The sequence below is a fragment of the Chrysoperla carnea genome, chromosome 1, assembly GCF_905475395.1.
Source record: "Chrysoperla carnea chromosome 1, inChrCarn1.1, whole genome shotgun sequence".
In the NCBI taxonomy this organism is placed as follows: domain Eukaryota; kingdom Metazoa; phylum Arthropoda; class Insecta; order Neuroptera; family Chrysopidae; genus Chrysoperla; species Chrysoperla carnea.
The window spans coordinates 4665276-4681930 of record NC_058337.1 but is presented as its reverse complement, the minus strand read 5'-3'; the positions used below and the strand labels follow the sequence as shown (position 1 = coordinate 4681930).

General features: G+C 30.2%; 1 protein-coding gene across 1 annotated transcript; it reads right to left on the bottom strand.

Annotated features, from left to right (window-relative positions):
• Positions 1-2091: 2091 nt before the first annotated feature.
• Positions 2092-15230, bottom strand: LOC123300166 (protein 60A). The gene is made up of 5 exons (XM_044882674.1): positions 14495-15230; positions 9946-10135; positions 3974-4128; positions 3367-3552; positions 2092-2550 (listed from the first exon to the last, which is right to left on the bottom strand). Exons 1-5 carry the CDS (start codon positions 14865-14867, stop codon positions 2222-2224), a joined length of 1233 nt encoding a protein of 410 aa, XP_044738609.1. The 5' UTR covers positions 14868-15230; the 3' UTR covers positions 2092-2221.
• Positions 15231-16655: the final 1425 nt, after the last annotated feature.

Below are 16655 nucleotides of genomic sequence, written 5' to 3'. Positions count from 1 at the left end.
GGCGGCATGTAAGTACTACCATAGATTTTTTCCCTTAATGTCCATTCCCTTCATTGTCGACTAAGATTTCTGATAACTGCAATTTGTTCAGTCACAGATGGCGATACTATAGTTTGCAATATACCTTAATCATTCTTATAATACAATTAAAATTGATCAATTAAAATTGGTATTTTTCTAGATTATCAGAGGAATATACGGATAAATTATATACGAAGCCGTATTTCCATGCAAGTCCATGGATTATGGGTTTGCTTTGTGCAAACATTAACATCCAAAACAAAACTATTTCTCGAAATTTGAACAAAGTAATAAGTGAAGTTAACCAAAAAGTTAACGCACTTGCTGAAGAAATGATTTATTTATAAATTTTTCAGCCTAAAATATTTTTTGGATGGATAATTTTTACTGTAATAACTTTATTTGTGTTTTTTGGAGAATATTTCTTTAAACTCAGTGAAAATTCTAACGAATTTTATATTTATTTTGATGCATTTGCAAGTATATTTTGGTGTTTAGGTATTTTTTGGATAATTGAATTCTGTTTTCATAACACGGATGGTAAAATATGAATATTTCTGTTCAATTATTTATTTTGTATTATTTCAATTCAATTTTTAGGTCTCGTAAATAAATTTTTATCAAATTACATTTTCCGAGTTGGTTCTCGATTATCGTATTCAATCTACGTGGTACATTTTTTGCTTATGGATTTGTATTATGCTTCTATGAAAGCACCCAAAATGTTTTCATTAATTAATTTCGTGAGTGAAAACTTTTTTCAGTGATTTTCGATTTAATAAAAAAACTCGAAAAAAAAACTCAAAAAAATTTATTATATAATTCGAATTTCAGGTAGATATGAGTATATGGTTTTTATGTTTCTCAACAATTTTCGGATTGATTTTAACCATTTTTGTAGAAAAACCTCTTGTAAAACTAATCAATAAACTTGTATCTAAAAGCTAGACACTATTAGTTTTTATAAAATAATCAACCCGAGTTAATTCGACCCCAACATAGCTCTTACTTCTTTCCAAAAGCTTTTATCATTGTTATTTTTTTCTTGTGGGAGTCTTACATCTCAGAGAAAACAACTCATGGTTGAATAAACTGAAATTTGGTATGTATTAATGCTTATTAAGGCGGGAGTAATTTGGAGGGACATCTCAGGGCAAAAAAACCGGTTATTTCATCGTTTCTAAAAATTCTCCAAGTTTTTACAGCGTGTTTTACAGCATTGAAAGTATTTTCTATACAAAAAATATACAATTATGTAATGTATGTTGCCTATCTCTATAAATATTATACTTAAAAATTATAAGAAGATAAAATCTTAGACCATTTAGAATATGGACTGAGCGTCAAACGATTTAAAGTTTGCCAACAACTGAGGTGGTAATTGCTTGGGTCAAATTCATCATGGTGGCGGTGTGGAAATGTCAAAATAAAGTGTTATTGTCATACTTGTCATTTAAGATTCGTAAGAAAAAATATAAAGTGATACGTGATTTTTTGAAGTCAAGAAAAAGTTCAGTGAAATCGCAATGTTTTATGCAAACCATTTTGTGGTGTGAAAATTTGACATTCAATGTATGTTTTTTTATTGTATATTTATTGAATAAATGTCCCTAGCTGACCCAAGCAATTACCTCAGTTGTTGTAACACCTCTCACTGTACGAAAAAATACACGGTGCTCAATCTCAATGTACTTAATGGTCTAAAAATAATATGTAGCTTTATTTTCTTACAGCTCTGCTCCAATATTTTAATTTAACGAATATTAATCGAAAAATTCTCGAAATTACGAACAATCATTAATGAAGTACTATATTGTCCGATAAAAAAAGCTGCAAATTTGCCGTTTAACGGGAAACAATTTCAAAAATAAAATAAATGTATTTGTTTTTGATAAAAAGTTTATTTACAAAATATGATACAGAGTATTAAAAAAATATCAACATGTAGAAAAAAAAAAACTAAAAATAAATTAAAAAACTTAAAACTATAAAAATTTTATTTTTTTTTTAATTGATCACAAAAGAACACAAAATTTTAACAGGAATGTTCGTGATCAAAAAAACGTCACCTAACTTTCGAAAATTTTACAATTAATTAGAAGTACTTGGATGATCGCTTTGTTATATTAATCCCAGAAATTAATTTTTGATCTAGAACATTCGATACGTCTTATAAATAAAAAAAAATTAATATTATATTTTAATGGCATCCACAACTTTTCACAACCATATTTTTATATTTTTTTAATGTCACTTCATTTTCATCCCGAAAATATAATACAGATATTGCGGATAATTTTGTGGGTGCACAACATGGTTTTGGTACATTTGTTGGATTCATTAAATGTACTAATGTTTGTACGATTGCATGATTTGTTGCATTCATGTGAGCGTTTAACGGGAAACTACATTCACCGGTACAATAAAATGCTTCAAAACCAGTCGGTGCAATTATCCAATCTTGCCATTGTAAATCTTGAAAACTGACGAATAATGTTTGAATTTGACAATTTCTTGATTGTCCAGATTCTGAAAATATAAGAATAATAGGGTCGTAAATAAATTTTTTCATTTAAGGATGTACGAGCGCCAGGCAATTTTGGATAAAAGTTTGATTTTTTGTTATATGAAGTTGGACTTAGTCTAGGTTAGGTTAGGTTAGGTTATATAGGCTGTCCACGAAGGACACACTTAGGCTATAGAGCCCATTGTGATACCATATATGTGTTTTACCACCTTTCCGCTGATAATTTCATCAGCTCTTCAATTTCAGAGGCTGAGTGCACCTCCTTCATGCAAATACCATGCTCTACAGCAGCCCATCACAATTATTAATTAAATTAATTTTGTTGCGACGGCGGGAATCGAACCCGCTACCCTAAGCATACCGCGGACAGAATTGATTACGCCTTAACCAACTGAGCTAGACTGGACTTAGTCTAAATCAATTCTGAAAATTTGTGGGAGGGTTGTTCGATTATTTATATAAAAAATGACTTCAAAAGTAGGCATATTAAAATTGGTTTTATGGGAAAACTGTAGATGGATGATATGTTTTCATAGATTTCTCCAAAAGTTTCAAGTTGTATTATATATTTCTCTGGACGTAGGCAGGCAAAGTTTTGCGATTTCTCATTTGCTATCTACAGAAGTATTATTTTTAAGCCCTTTTTGCTATTATGGTAGTATCCCGGAATCCAGACTAAAGAAAGAATACTTTGTACCTCTGAGAGTAGATCCCGTTTAGGGTCATCGAAGTTTGTTGCCTGTTTATACATTTGGGGATGTTCGAAAAAATAAATAGGTAAGTACTAGAAATAAATATATAGTAAATAAATTTTATACCAATCATAGTATCTCGATATTTTCTTGGTGAATTATAATTCGATTTTCGTTTTCGACCAATACCACGTGGTTTTCGTTTCTTCATTGAATTTGGTGAAGCTTTAAAGAATGCAACCATAAATGGTTGTTTGTCAGGATCACCTTTTGTATTTACAATGCCAATATCATCCGGTTTGATTTCGTGACCTTGAAAGTAGAAAAGAAACAAATTTTAGTATTAAAAAAAAGTATTTTACTTATAATAGTTTAGGCGCTGGCGGACGTTCTGAAAACGTTTTATTGACCCATAGAATCGATTAATTATTTCAAACTTATCCACTCAGTCTGTTTTCCGTAATCGATATTTTCCGACAAAAACTGACGCATGAAAATGTGTACTGCGGAAAACTTACTGACGAATGTGTTGGAAATCACCAAAAATCGATTATACGTTTTGTGATTGTAAAGTCGATTTTTGATGATTTGATATAAAATGAAATGAGTTTTAGGTCAAAAACGTAGGAATCACAAACATCATAGTCTCGTCGCCAGCGACTGCACTATGATCACTAAAATGAAAGAAGTCATTAAGATAAAAATATAAGTATATTAAAAAGAGTTATTTTACCTGGTTTATCAACAGAATGTACTGACAGGTAAATACCAAGATTAGAATGTGGAAATGCAACCCATGTATTTAATGATCTTGTAACATTTAGTTCTAACCATCCTTCATAAGTTGCTGAAGTATTTACAGCCGTTATATATTCTAATTCTGGTTCACTGAAATAAGAAAAACAAATTTTTTTAGGAAATTATAATATTCAAATTAGTAAGTATACTTTAAAAACTAAAAGAAGTCTGTAGATTGTCTCAAATAATCTGTATAATTCATGGGAAGATCAAAATATGGGAATTTTTCGTTTTTTTCTTTTTTGTAAACAAGGAGATGAAAATGGCAGTTTTTAGATGATAGATGCATTTCCCAGAAATGCTGAAAATAATTTTCTAGAAGTGATCGAAGAGTTGATTGTATATCGCCTCAGGTAAGGCAAATTGTGCAGTAAAAGACAGTAACAAAAATCGGCAAATTAAGGAAAATGAAATAAACCGCTTACTTTTTGCGAAAACCTGGAGGAATGTGTTTCTTAGGTGTCAAATATTTTTTGTAGGTATGAGTTAGTGAGACACATGTTCCTATTTGTTAAAAAACAATTACTTGATAATTAAAGTAAACGGTTAATGCAAAAGTTGACATAAAAATTCATAAATAGGCAACTTGTATTACATATAAGTTATACATGTATATTAGTTTTTCGCTTATTTGATAAACACTCACGTATATGTAACACAAGTTGCCTATTTATTAATTTTGTTAAGTCAACTTTTGCATTGAATGTTTCATTTAATTAATTAATAATTTATTGTTTAATAACAAATAGAAACATTTTCTCCACTAACGCATGCCTCTTTAATGATATTTGACATCCAAGAAACATATTCCATGAGATTTTAGCAAAAAGTAAGCGGTTTATTTGATTTTCCTTAATTTGTAATATCTTTTACTGTACTATAATTACACTAGAAAGAGAGGTGGAGGCACCAAGTACATTAACGAAGAGTAAAAAATGCAACTTTCTATCTTTTATAGTTTTGGAGAAAATGAACGTCAAAGTTTGGTCCTAATTTTCGCCCTCACGCATATACAGAGACGTTTACACGTTTACAGACGTTTACGTCCTACGGCCCAAGACAAAATTGATCTATGTTACTTATTTACGACCTCACTTTTTATGTCCTGAGCATGCTATCAAAATTTCAGCATGATATCTTTTTTCGATTTTGATTTATCGTGTTGATAGACATACGGGCAGACGGACATCAATAGCAAAATTTTGTTCGCAGCATCAATATTTTTCAGCGTAACAAACTTGGGACTAAACTTAGTATACCCTGTATATATATGAAATATTACAGGGTATAAAAGATTACAAAAAATGTGAAGTTAAAACAAATATAAAACAAAAAAAATAATCTGTGTGTGTATAATTTTTCTCAACAATAATATTTAATGATAAATTGGAATTTCCGTTTTTCATAAAATATTATGTACAGTGAACAGTTTTAATTTGGAGATATACAGACTGGATTCATATACATTTATTTAACTATTATTTTAATCAAATATGTAATTAACGTGTCTACCATATTATTATATTAATGTTTAAGTTAACTAGAATTTATATTAACAAGAATTTAACTCATTTTATAGCGAAACAAAAATAAATTATTATCATTTCATAGACATACAAAATATATTTTATACAACAAAATAGTTAATGCATACTCTGCGTAACAAAATGTGCACAGATTTTACCATTCTGTGATATTATTGTAACATGTGTTATAGCTATATCACTTAGAATGGTTAAAATCTGTGCACATTTTGTGACGCAGAGATACTAGAAGTGCTAAACAAATTACACAAGGTTATGGGCCCAGTATACAATTAAGGATGTATGAGCATGACAACAATGTTTGATTTAAAGGCTCAAAATTTGTTTGTAGGTAGTCTTTTACTCAAAGAATAAGTGGTTAAAATTTCAGCTTACGTATCCGTGCAAATTTTTAAGAAAAAAGTCATTAAAAATCGATATAAAATACATTGGCTCTTATGGAGGAATCTCAAAAAACGACATATTTTGGAAGTTTTTGATAATTTTCATTTGGAATGAATGAGAACAAATTTAAAAAAAACTTTTTAATAGAAAGTAAACATATTAGCAATGAATTAGAAAAGAAAAAAACTAAGTGTCACCGTCCATATAAGGGTTGTAAGAGCAGGCTAGATTAAGGGTTGAAATTATTTTTATCTTATTTTCAACTTTGATGATGAATTTTGTTATAACTTCATGAATGTAGACGAAAAATAAGAATAAAATTTTTCGATATGTGTCTTGGTTTTCGAAATATCGAAAGCTAAATAATTAAACAAAATTTTCAATTTTCGATATTTTGAAAATTAAGCCAGATATCGAAAAATTTTATTCTTACTTTTCGTCTTATATCGTCAAGATATAATATAAATTTATCATCAAAATTGAAAATATCTATTTTTAAATTTGTGCCCCCACTACTATGCTCATACATCCTTAAACCGTGTGCATAAACAAATGTTTCTCGATCCATACCAATATATGTACAAAAAAAGCGCACAAATATGGTTGATTCGCAAATGTTCTGATCGTGTAAGGGTCACCTAAAGGAACATGAATTATTAATTATCGAATATTAATCACTGTTGAAAAGAGTGACATAATGAGTTATGGTAAATAACTATTTAAGTATGTCATGAGCAAATTTGATAAGGGACTAGCAATTTTAAAAATTGCAAGTTCAAATTTCGTTGATTATGACCTGTTTGAACATCCACGGATCATAAATTGTTCAAAATAAATTTTAAAATGTTGGCAAAATATTTTTTAACAATACTTTTTATTTGTTTGATCTTTTTCCGGCATGTGATTTCATCAAACGACTTTTTTCATCTCGATGAAAATTACTTTCAAAATTTAAATAATTTATCACAATCATGTGTTGATCAAATGAAAATATTTCACAAAAGTTTTAACAATGGAGATAATTGGGCATTAAGAAGTACGATGAATTAATTTTGATTCCCATTTTTAAAATCATCAACTCTTGGATTATGTTTTTGTAATTTTTGTAGTGATGGACGCATCATCAAAATCTGATTCTGGATATTTAGATCTAAATGTTGTGAATTTTGGGTCTTTTGACGAATGCATCAACATTGATGTGGACTTTCAAAATCCAAATGATACAATTTTAGGCAAATATTGTTTAATTAAATTCAACAAAAGTATTTTATTAAAACCCAGATTAAATCATTTTAATAATTCATTTTATTTAATTAATGAAAGACAAGAAACTCTTATAAAATATTATTCTTTGAAAATAATGAAATCCGTTTGTGTTCCAAATGAATGCAATCAAAAAGACGTTAAAGCTTTGGTTTATAATAATTTTTATAGAAGTATGAACTTAAATGATTTCGAAATTGATTCTTGTCAAACTGTGATGGATTATCCAAAAATGGATTGGCTAGATGTGATTGGAGTGTAAGTGATTGTGACTTATGGTTTCGATTCTTATTACTTAAATGTTTATAAATTTTAGGGTAGTTTTTGCATCCGTTTTTTTAATTATTATAATTTTATCGATTATCGTTCATCATGGATCTGAAAAAAACTATGGTAATTTTATTTCCTTTTCTTTTTAAAATGATTTTACCATTTTACACCATTTTTTTTTTTAGAATTTTGTAAAATATTTGCGTTGCAATCCAACATAAATGAAGTGTTTTCCGTAAATAAGAATTCTATAAGTTGTTTGGATGGAATTCGGACAATTTCTACGATTTTAATTGTTGTAGCTCATGTTTCTCAGCACGAAAGCATGATGTCTTCTCATATGAATGAGAATACAGTATTAGAGGTTTTAATATAAATTTACTATTTCGTTAAAAGTTATAATTTAAAATTTTTTTTGGTATTTTTATTCCAGTTTTATCATTTTAATCCATTTTCAAATATGTTCACTCGAAGTGCAAATGCTGCAGTGGATACTTTCTTCTTTCTAAGTAGTTTTTTGGTGATGTACAATTTTCGGACTATGATTTCAAAAGGACGTAAATTTGTTTTGTGGAAATTCTATTTAACTCGCTACTTCAGGTAAACATTCGAATTATGTTTTACTCGAACTATTTAGGATTTTTTTAAATTTTAATTTTCTAGATTGTATCCTGTTATGTTGATTTTTTGTCTATTTTTTATAACTTTGGCGAGATTTTGTGCAGATGGACCGTTATATCCAAGTATTGTCGATGGTGTTGAGTATTGGCGAAAATATATTTGGTCTTTTATAATTTGTATTGGTAATTTTTACACATCAGGGTCTAGTGTACTTGTAAGTATTCGGGAGTTTTGCTTTTTTGACTCTTGGCAATGAAAGCATAGTAAAATTTTATGAATATTTCAGACAATATCACATTTATGGTATGTTCATTGCGATACACAACTTTATCTGTTTACGCCCCTGGTATTTTTATTTTATTTAAAATTTTCAAAAAACACTGGCTTAGCTTTCCTTTGCTTTGCGCTGGTTTCTTCCATTTCTTGTGTTTTGATTGGTGGATATTTGATCACTATACATGGCGGCATGTAAGTATCTACTGCCATAAAATTTTAGCTTTAAAAAGTACGAACACCAAGGCAGTTTTAAATAAAAAGCTTGATTCTTTTCCAGATTGTCTGACGAATATATGGATAAATTATATACGATGCCATATTTCCGAGCAAGTCCATGGATTATGGGTTTGCTTTGTGCGAACATTTACATCCAAAAGAAAACTAATTCATTAAATTTGAATAAAGTAATTAACCAAAAAGTTAACCCACATTTGCTAAAGTAATAACTTATTTATAAATTTTTTAGCTTAAAATATTTTTTGGATGGATAATTCTTACTGTAATAATTTTATTTGTGTATTTTGGAGAATACTTTTTTAAACTCAGTGAAAATTCTGACGAATTTTATATTTATTTCGATGCATTTGCAAGTATATTTTGGTGTTTAGGTATTTTTTGGATAATTGAATACTGTTTTCATAACACGGATGGTAAAGTTTGAATATTTGTGTTCAATAATTTATTTTTGATTATTTCAATTCAATTTTTAGGTCTCGTAAATAAATTTTTATCAAATTATATTTTCCGAGTTGGTTCTCGATTATCGTATTCAATTTACGTAGTTCATTATTTGCTTATGGATTTGTATTATGATTCGTTGAAAGCACCCAAAATGTTTTCATTAATTAATTTAGTAAGTAAAATTTTTTTCAGCGATTTAAAACAAAAAATATTTTTATATTTCGATTTTTAGGTTGATATGAGTATCATGTTTTTATGTTTCTCAACAATTGTTGGATTGATTTTAACCGTTTTTGTAGAAAAACCTCTTGTAAAACTAATCAATAAACTTGTATCTAAAAGCTAAACACTATTTGTTTTTATAAAATAATCAACCCGAGTTAATCCAACCCAACATAGCTCTAACTTTTTTCCAAGAAGATTTTATCATTGTTATTTTTTTTCCAGTTAGTCCCAACACTTCAAAAAAAAACAACTCTCGGATATTTTCTTCGGTGATTACCGAGAACTGAATCGATCTTAATTCTCCGATAAAAACATCTTTAAACATATAAGAAAAATACCGAAATTCCTAGAAATTGGTAGGTGTGGTAGCATATACAACGTGTTCTGTTATTAACTGCAGAAACCTAACTTCCCAAAATAAGCTCATCAAGAGCAACAAAAAAACTCTTTTCCAAATTTGGATCTGAGCCCAAATTTGGGAGCTACAGGTATTACTATACAAGTATAGTTCTTTTTTCTATCGCTATGTACAGTCTTTTTAGCATTAATATGCCCATATGCACGATCTTTGCAATCTAGCAACGACTTTAGCAATTGGCGAAGAAAGTTTAGGTCAATAAAAGAACAATTAAATGGTACAAACCCTTTTAACGTGGTGACAACTTCATAAACAGTGACCGTATATGTTTTCGTTGAATGCTTTAACTTTGAATATTCCATATCTTGATATAAACGTATTTCAGCGCTCATAATTGTTTCGCCAGCTGGTATTTCTGATACATCAAACCATAATCGTTTACCACGTTCATGGCGTACGCCACTTATTTGATTATCTAAAATAAAATAAACAAATACTTTTGTAATAATTCTATCAATATTACTTATAATTAATAAGAAATGATTGTGATAATCCTTTATAGATAGATAAATGTATTTTTATTTTTGGTGTCTAATCTTCGAAGGGGATTTATTCATTTTTAATACAAAATATGAAATGTTTAAAAAATATTCGTATTGGGTTTACAGGAAGGACCATTTTAATCTGTTATGGCTAATAGCTAGTTTTGTAGTTAACCAATTAAAAAAATGGCCAAAAGTTGCAGATTTTGATGGGGGATATCATGTTCTGACATCAGATTAGGCCTAGTTTTCCTGGTTGATTTAATAGTCAAAATTTAGATATTAAAAGGTAAGAGAAGAACATTTGAAAGTTGATCCCTGGGGATCAACTTTCCCCGGTCATTGTCCCGATCGAGCATTTAAGCCAGGGTAATTTTAAATAACCCAGTCTGGGCTCGTGAACATTTCCTAATCCTGCAGCCGACAAACCACCAGTTCGGGTCTTCGAATTTTTCCCTGACGATTTTCCCGATCTGGCATTTAAGCTAAGACCCTCTCAAAACACATTACATTCTGTTCGGGTAAACAGCCAAGGTAATTAATTAATTGCCCGGTCGGATTTTGTGGTCCTTTCCCGATCATGAAGCCGAACAACCGCCAGGTCGGGTGTTTGAATTGTTTCCCGGCTGTTTCCCCGGTCAGTCATTTAAGCTAAGACCCTAAGTTCGGGTCTTCGAATTTTTCCCTGACGATTTTCCCGATCTGGCATTTAAGCTAAGACCCTCTCAAAACGCATTACATTCTGGTCAGGGAAATACCCGGGTTGGTTAGTCAGGCCCCAATATCAAACCGGGCAAATTCAACGAAACCCTATCAGGGGCTCCAAATCATTTCTACCAGGGCCATTAAAGACATAACATTTTTTATTTTAAAACGATTTTTCGATAATCATTAGCTTTCGGAAAAATATGTCATAATTGCATTTATTCGAAAGAAAACACGCTAGCTACAAAAAAATGCTTTAGCCGAAAGTTTTCAATGGCAAGAGAGGACATTCATCTGTTTCCATTGACGTGAAAAAATAGCTTTAAGTTCATTAAAAAAGGATCAACCATTTTGACTGAAAATTCGAGATCAGCGTCCTTAAAAACCTTCTTATACATCATTAAAATTCTTACTTTTTATGATTTTTTCGAGTGAAGAAAAAAAAAAAAAAAAAAAACTTAAAAAATGTTTTCCAAACAAAAGTTTACTCTGGTCATTTCTCAAGACGCTTTGTTCAAGAAAAATGGGCCACCATATACCTAATATCATTAGCTGTATAAAATTGTGCTATTTTATGGACCACTCAATAAATATATAACATTAATAATTTATTGATTAAAAAAATTAAAACCATTTTTGTTGTCCTAAACTTATTATTATATCTTTTTATTTTGTTAATCAATATAATCTTATATTATTGTTTACATATTGGTACACAAACCATTTTTATCAAAAAGATATTTAGAATCGAGTATTTATTCGTTTAGTCATATTAAATATCCATTTTTATTAAAAAACAGATACCCACCCGCTTCGCTGGGTTTAAAAGTAAAGATTGATAAAGATTGCTCTCGCTTATCCCCTTTCTATAACACTCGAAATAATGGTAAGGATTGTTTTACACAGGTAAAATATATGTATGGTTTTCTATTTTTTAAATGTATAATAGTAATTATTCATTGAGTATATCAGAGAAGATGGCCGTGAAATATTTTATATTGACTATTTTTACAGAAATCTGTAATTTATGGTAATGTCAAATTAAATTAATTTTTATATTATTTTTATTAATATATATTATATCCTTATAAATTATATCTCATGTGTTATTCTGATATATCAGCTATGTTGCTGTACAGTTTCATTAAAAACCATTCGCTAGTTTTAGCGTGAAAGCGTAACAAACAAACAAACATGCTTACTTTCGCATTTATAATATATACAGACAGAAATGAACCATGTTATACCTGTGTGAATTATTGAATGATTAATCGTATCTAGGTTTTTATGGTCGCACTTCTCCGAACTATTTTAATGAATTTTTTATGACAATAGATTGTAAAGTATTTTTCACTCTTCTACACCGCCGAAAGGATGGGGGCTGTATGAAAATCCGTCATTTTTGAAGACACTACTTAACCGATATTAAATAGGGTATTATCGTTAGTCAAAAATAAATTATGAAATTTTAATAAAAGCACATTTTTCTTTTGAAATATTAAAATTAAAAATCGTATTTTAAACTGTATATCACGTTACCTAAAACGCGGACAAACCCTGCTGTGATGTCATATCGGTATGAGCCATAGACCATCAGTTAGTTCAGGTAGACAGCTGGGTATAATATATCCATAGAAAATAAGCATTTATATTTATTATAATCAGATGTCTATGAATTTATCTGTCAAACTTATCTGTGTTATTTCGTATAGTGATACCCATGTTACGTCATCAAATTGGATGCCCGCGTTTTTGACAGTTTAAAATAATTTAAGTTTTTGGCAAGAAAGCGTATGTATTTTTCCGAAATAAATGTTTGGTGGCTTTTTATTAGAAAAATCAACATTTTGAAGTACTTTTTCAAATATAGTAGAATACCCTATTACATCAATTTAGAATTGTCTGACATTATGCCCTTAGCAAGATACCATCTTTAATTAATAAGATACTTCTTTAATAGAATAACGCATGTTACATTTGTTAAACGCGCGTTACATGAGTTACACCCTGTATTTGTTTCAAAAAGTATATTGGTAAGTAATTTTAAAATTGAATTATTATTTAATTAATAAAATTTAATTAATAAAAGTATGTAATAATTTTGTTTACATTTCAATTATTATTTTACAAATTATAATACAATGCAGTAATTTTTTACGGTTAGTTATAAAAATTTTATGGCATTTATAGTTATATTTTTTTCATTTAAAACCAATTACAATTGCTATGCATTTCATATCAAAATATTTTGCATACTTATATAAGCTATTCGATTGTTCTTTTTGCCTCGAACTCCGGTGCAGATATACTGAGTGTAAATAGTTTATTCACTAGAGTTCAAAAAGAACATGCTCTATATGTACAGTGTGTCGCATTTCAGATGAAAACACCCTCATATTTTCGTTATTTATTGAAATATTGATTTGAAATTTTGCAGTCATACAGATTGATGGGTTACATTTTTTAAGTTGCGCTATCAAACTGTACAGTGTCATCGCGACTCGTCAAGGAGACTAGAAACAGTCTAAACAACCTAGCGAAGTACAATAAAGTCAATATTACCTGGATCCCCGGACACTCTGGTTGGAACGGTTATGAGAGAGAGCAGACAAGCTGGCCAAACTGGGAACCACCATGGCTCCCACTCAAGAAAAGCTTGCGAGGATGCCATATCAAGAAAGTCTTAATGGATTAGGAGATAATCTGAACAACCGATAATTAAAGGCATGGACCCTCTACGAGGGAGGGCGAATCGCCAAAAGCCTGTTGGGTGAAGGAAACTCGCTCGGTAACAGAGCCGAGGAGATCTTGAAACTAAACAGAGCTGATATTAGAGTCAGTAGAGTTACTAACAGGGCATGATAACCTGAACAAGTTCCAACATCAGATTGGAAAAAGACAATCTCCCGCGTGTGACAGATGCGGAGAAAATTCAGAAGAAACATCGATTCACTTTCTCTGTTACTACCCGGCGCTCATACAGCAGCGAAGGAAATGGTTTGGTCCGGCCATAGTCGAACCAGAAGAAATTAGGAAACTCAGCGCTAGGCAAATCCTGGGTTTCAGTACATCAGTTGGTTATAATAGCCACTGAAAAGCGTAGCGGGGATAGAGTACAAGGGTCTATTTGGCTAGGTGCTCTGAACCATTGCTTCGAGGCGCGATGTTCCGAGCATGGCCCGCTAACCTCCATACCATACCATACCATACCATCTTTTTAACCCTCCCAATAGTCTTGGCAAGATGGATTTTTCACAAAGATGGTAAAAATAATTTTAAGGATAGAAAAATGCCAATGAGTTAACTTGAGTTAGCCTTTTTAGTAGCTTGCATTCGGAGAGTGGTATAATAAATATAAAAAAAACGACAAAAATTTACCTAAAAAAGTTTTTGGGAGATGGGCTTGAATTCTCTTTGAATTTTATTTTTATTTTACAAAAAGATCGCACTTCTAATTGTTGCGTTAGTTGTTAAGTTAATATTACATTCTCTATCAATAGTGACGCATGATAAAGCATGACTGTAACAAAATCGTTACAAAAGACCTTAAAAATCGATCAAAAATTTACAAAAAAAAAAATACGTACCATGACTTTCAAATGTCATAATCGCATCAGCAATATTCAATTCCTGTTGTGAAATATTCATATCGGGTAAATCTCTTGGCATACGTCCCGTATTCTCTTTTTCCATTAGCGATTTATAAATTTCCAACAAGAATTTCGTCGACGACCGCCGTAAATTCGTTGCATTCACAATTGGTTTCTTTGGTGGACGATTCGGTAAACCTAATATATTCAGTAATCCCGTTTCCATTTCTTGTTTCTCCGTATACGATAATTCATGATGTATAACCGTTTGATCGTAACCATTATCAATATATAAACCGGATTTTATACCGTAAACCGTATAAATTCCACAAAATATTAATAAAAATACACAAATTATTCGATTACACATTTTTAATAAAAAACTTGTTTTTGTATTTTTGCCACAAAATTACATAATCACACTTTTTTTTTTTAGAAAAACACTCCGTTGTTGTTGATTCAAACCATTGTTAAAAATTTCTTAGAAACACACTTATCACTGATTCTGTAAATTCCAAAAAAAATGCCAGTGGAAAACGTTAGTTAATTTTATAGCTGCGAATAAAAAATTTGAAAAATGTGATGGGTTATTTTTTTTTTGGGGGAAAAAATGTTGTGGATTTTGTTCGAGTTGGTTCTTGTACCACGGTAGTTTTAAAGTGTAGAGTTTATATTTTATTTCAATACGCAGCGCAGAGGCAACTTTTAAGAGTGTCCCGATGAAAGTTGTTTAACAAGTATTATTATAATACTACGTATATGAGTATTCAGTTTTAAATAGGACTAGGGCCAGACGGAGGTTTTCCATTAAGAGTGTCCGTTAAACTTAATTTAAACAAAGTTGTGTATGAGATGTTATTATTTTTTGGGAAAATTATTTCATACCATGTTGTGTAATATAATACAATACAAGTTAAATTGCTTTGCAGATTTAAGACTGACTGAATTTCGGATTTTTTTTCTATTTTTTTAACGTGTCCTATTTTTTAACGCAAGGGCTAAAAACTTCAGAACCGAACAAACTCGTCTATAGTCGAAAAACTCTTTGGCATCAGCAACTTTCACAGCTTTTTTCGGGAATGATTAGGAGTAAACGCAAAACCGCTTTCAAGAACCAAACAATATCGAGGTCAACACGCAAAAATTATCGAAAGGTCAGGTTTGATTCAACGCTCGTAAAAATACGCAAAAAAAAACCATTGATGGTCTCGAGTCAATTCTATGCAGCAGATTCATCGAAGAATTGTATTTTTCGCTTGAGTGCTACCCAGCAAAGATGTAGTTACCGTTAGCCAACGGCTTCGCAGGGAAATTTCATCTTTTTATTGTAAATAATCCTGCCCAAGTCCTCTAAGGTCGAGAATTTCACTTTTTTATTCGGTAAGTTCAAAATTGATGAATAATCTTTAGAATTTGCATTAAGTATGCGCGACAAAAGAGGGCAAATAACTCAATATCACGCCAACCGATTTCGATGATTCATTTTTTAGTGACAAATTAGTTAGTGTACTTCAGATTCACTAAAAATCAGAAAATGAAAGAACTTTTAACAAGGATAAAAAAAATTTTGTCAACAAGCGTATTACCCACATCTGGCCCCAAAACTATTACAATAATGATAGTCGTCTGGTCATTTGATCCACTAAACATAAATATATTTTTCGATTGTCATCCTTTTCATAATGAATGCTTCAGTCATATATCCCATCTTTTATTATAAAATATTATTGAGAAGGTTAAATAACCGCACCTTTGTGGATATGGATGGAGGCTGCAGGGCTCTTTTTATATATCTAAGTATTATAAGTATTTGAAATCCGTCACTCTTTTCAAAGAGAACCAATCATGAGAAGAATCAAGTTCTTTTTTTTTTCTACTGGGTGGTCTATTATAATAGAAATACCTGTTTTTACCTATATATGGAGTCAAGTGCCTTTTTGTTTTAAAGTATTTATGTACAGGTAAAAAGTATTAATAAGATTTTCTGAGTAAATATATATAAATGGATTCTTGTAAATTTGATAAAAATATATCTTTTGGAATGTATTATTAATTTTTAAATTTCTGGCCATAAAAAAAAAAAAATCGAGAATAAAAATAACAATGGTCGAAACAATTTGTGTCACATTGATAAAATAGAATCGTTTCTTATAGTTTT

What these genes read in the sequence shown, in the direction of transcription:
- LOC123300166 (XM_044882674.1), bottom strand. Translation starts at nt 14,867, where the DNA reads ATGTGTAATCGAATAATTTGTGTATTTTTATTAATATTTTGTGGAATT. An exon ending in GTTGTCACCACGTTAAAAGG is followed by an intron (nt 4,129 to 9,945) that starts GTTTGTACCATT and finishes TTCTTATTTCAG; the next exon opens with TGAACCAGAATTAGAATATA. An exon ending in ATATCGAGATACTATGATTG is followed by an intron (nt 2,551 to 3,366) that starts GTATAAAATTTA and finishes TTATATTTTCAG; the next exon opens with AATCTGGACAATCAAGAAAT.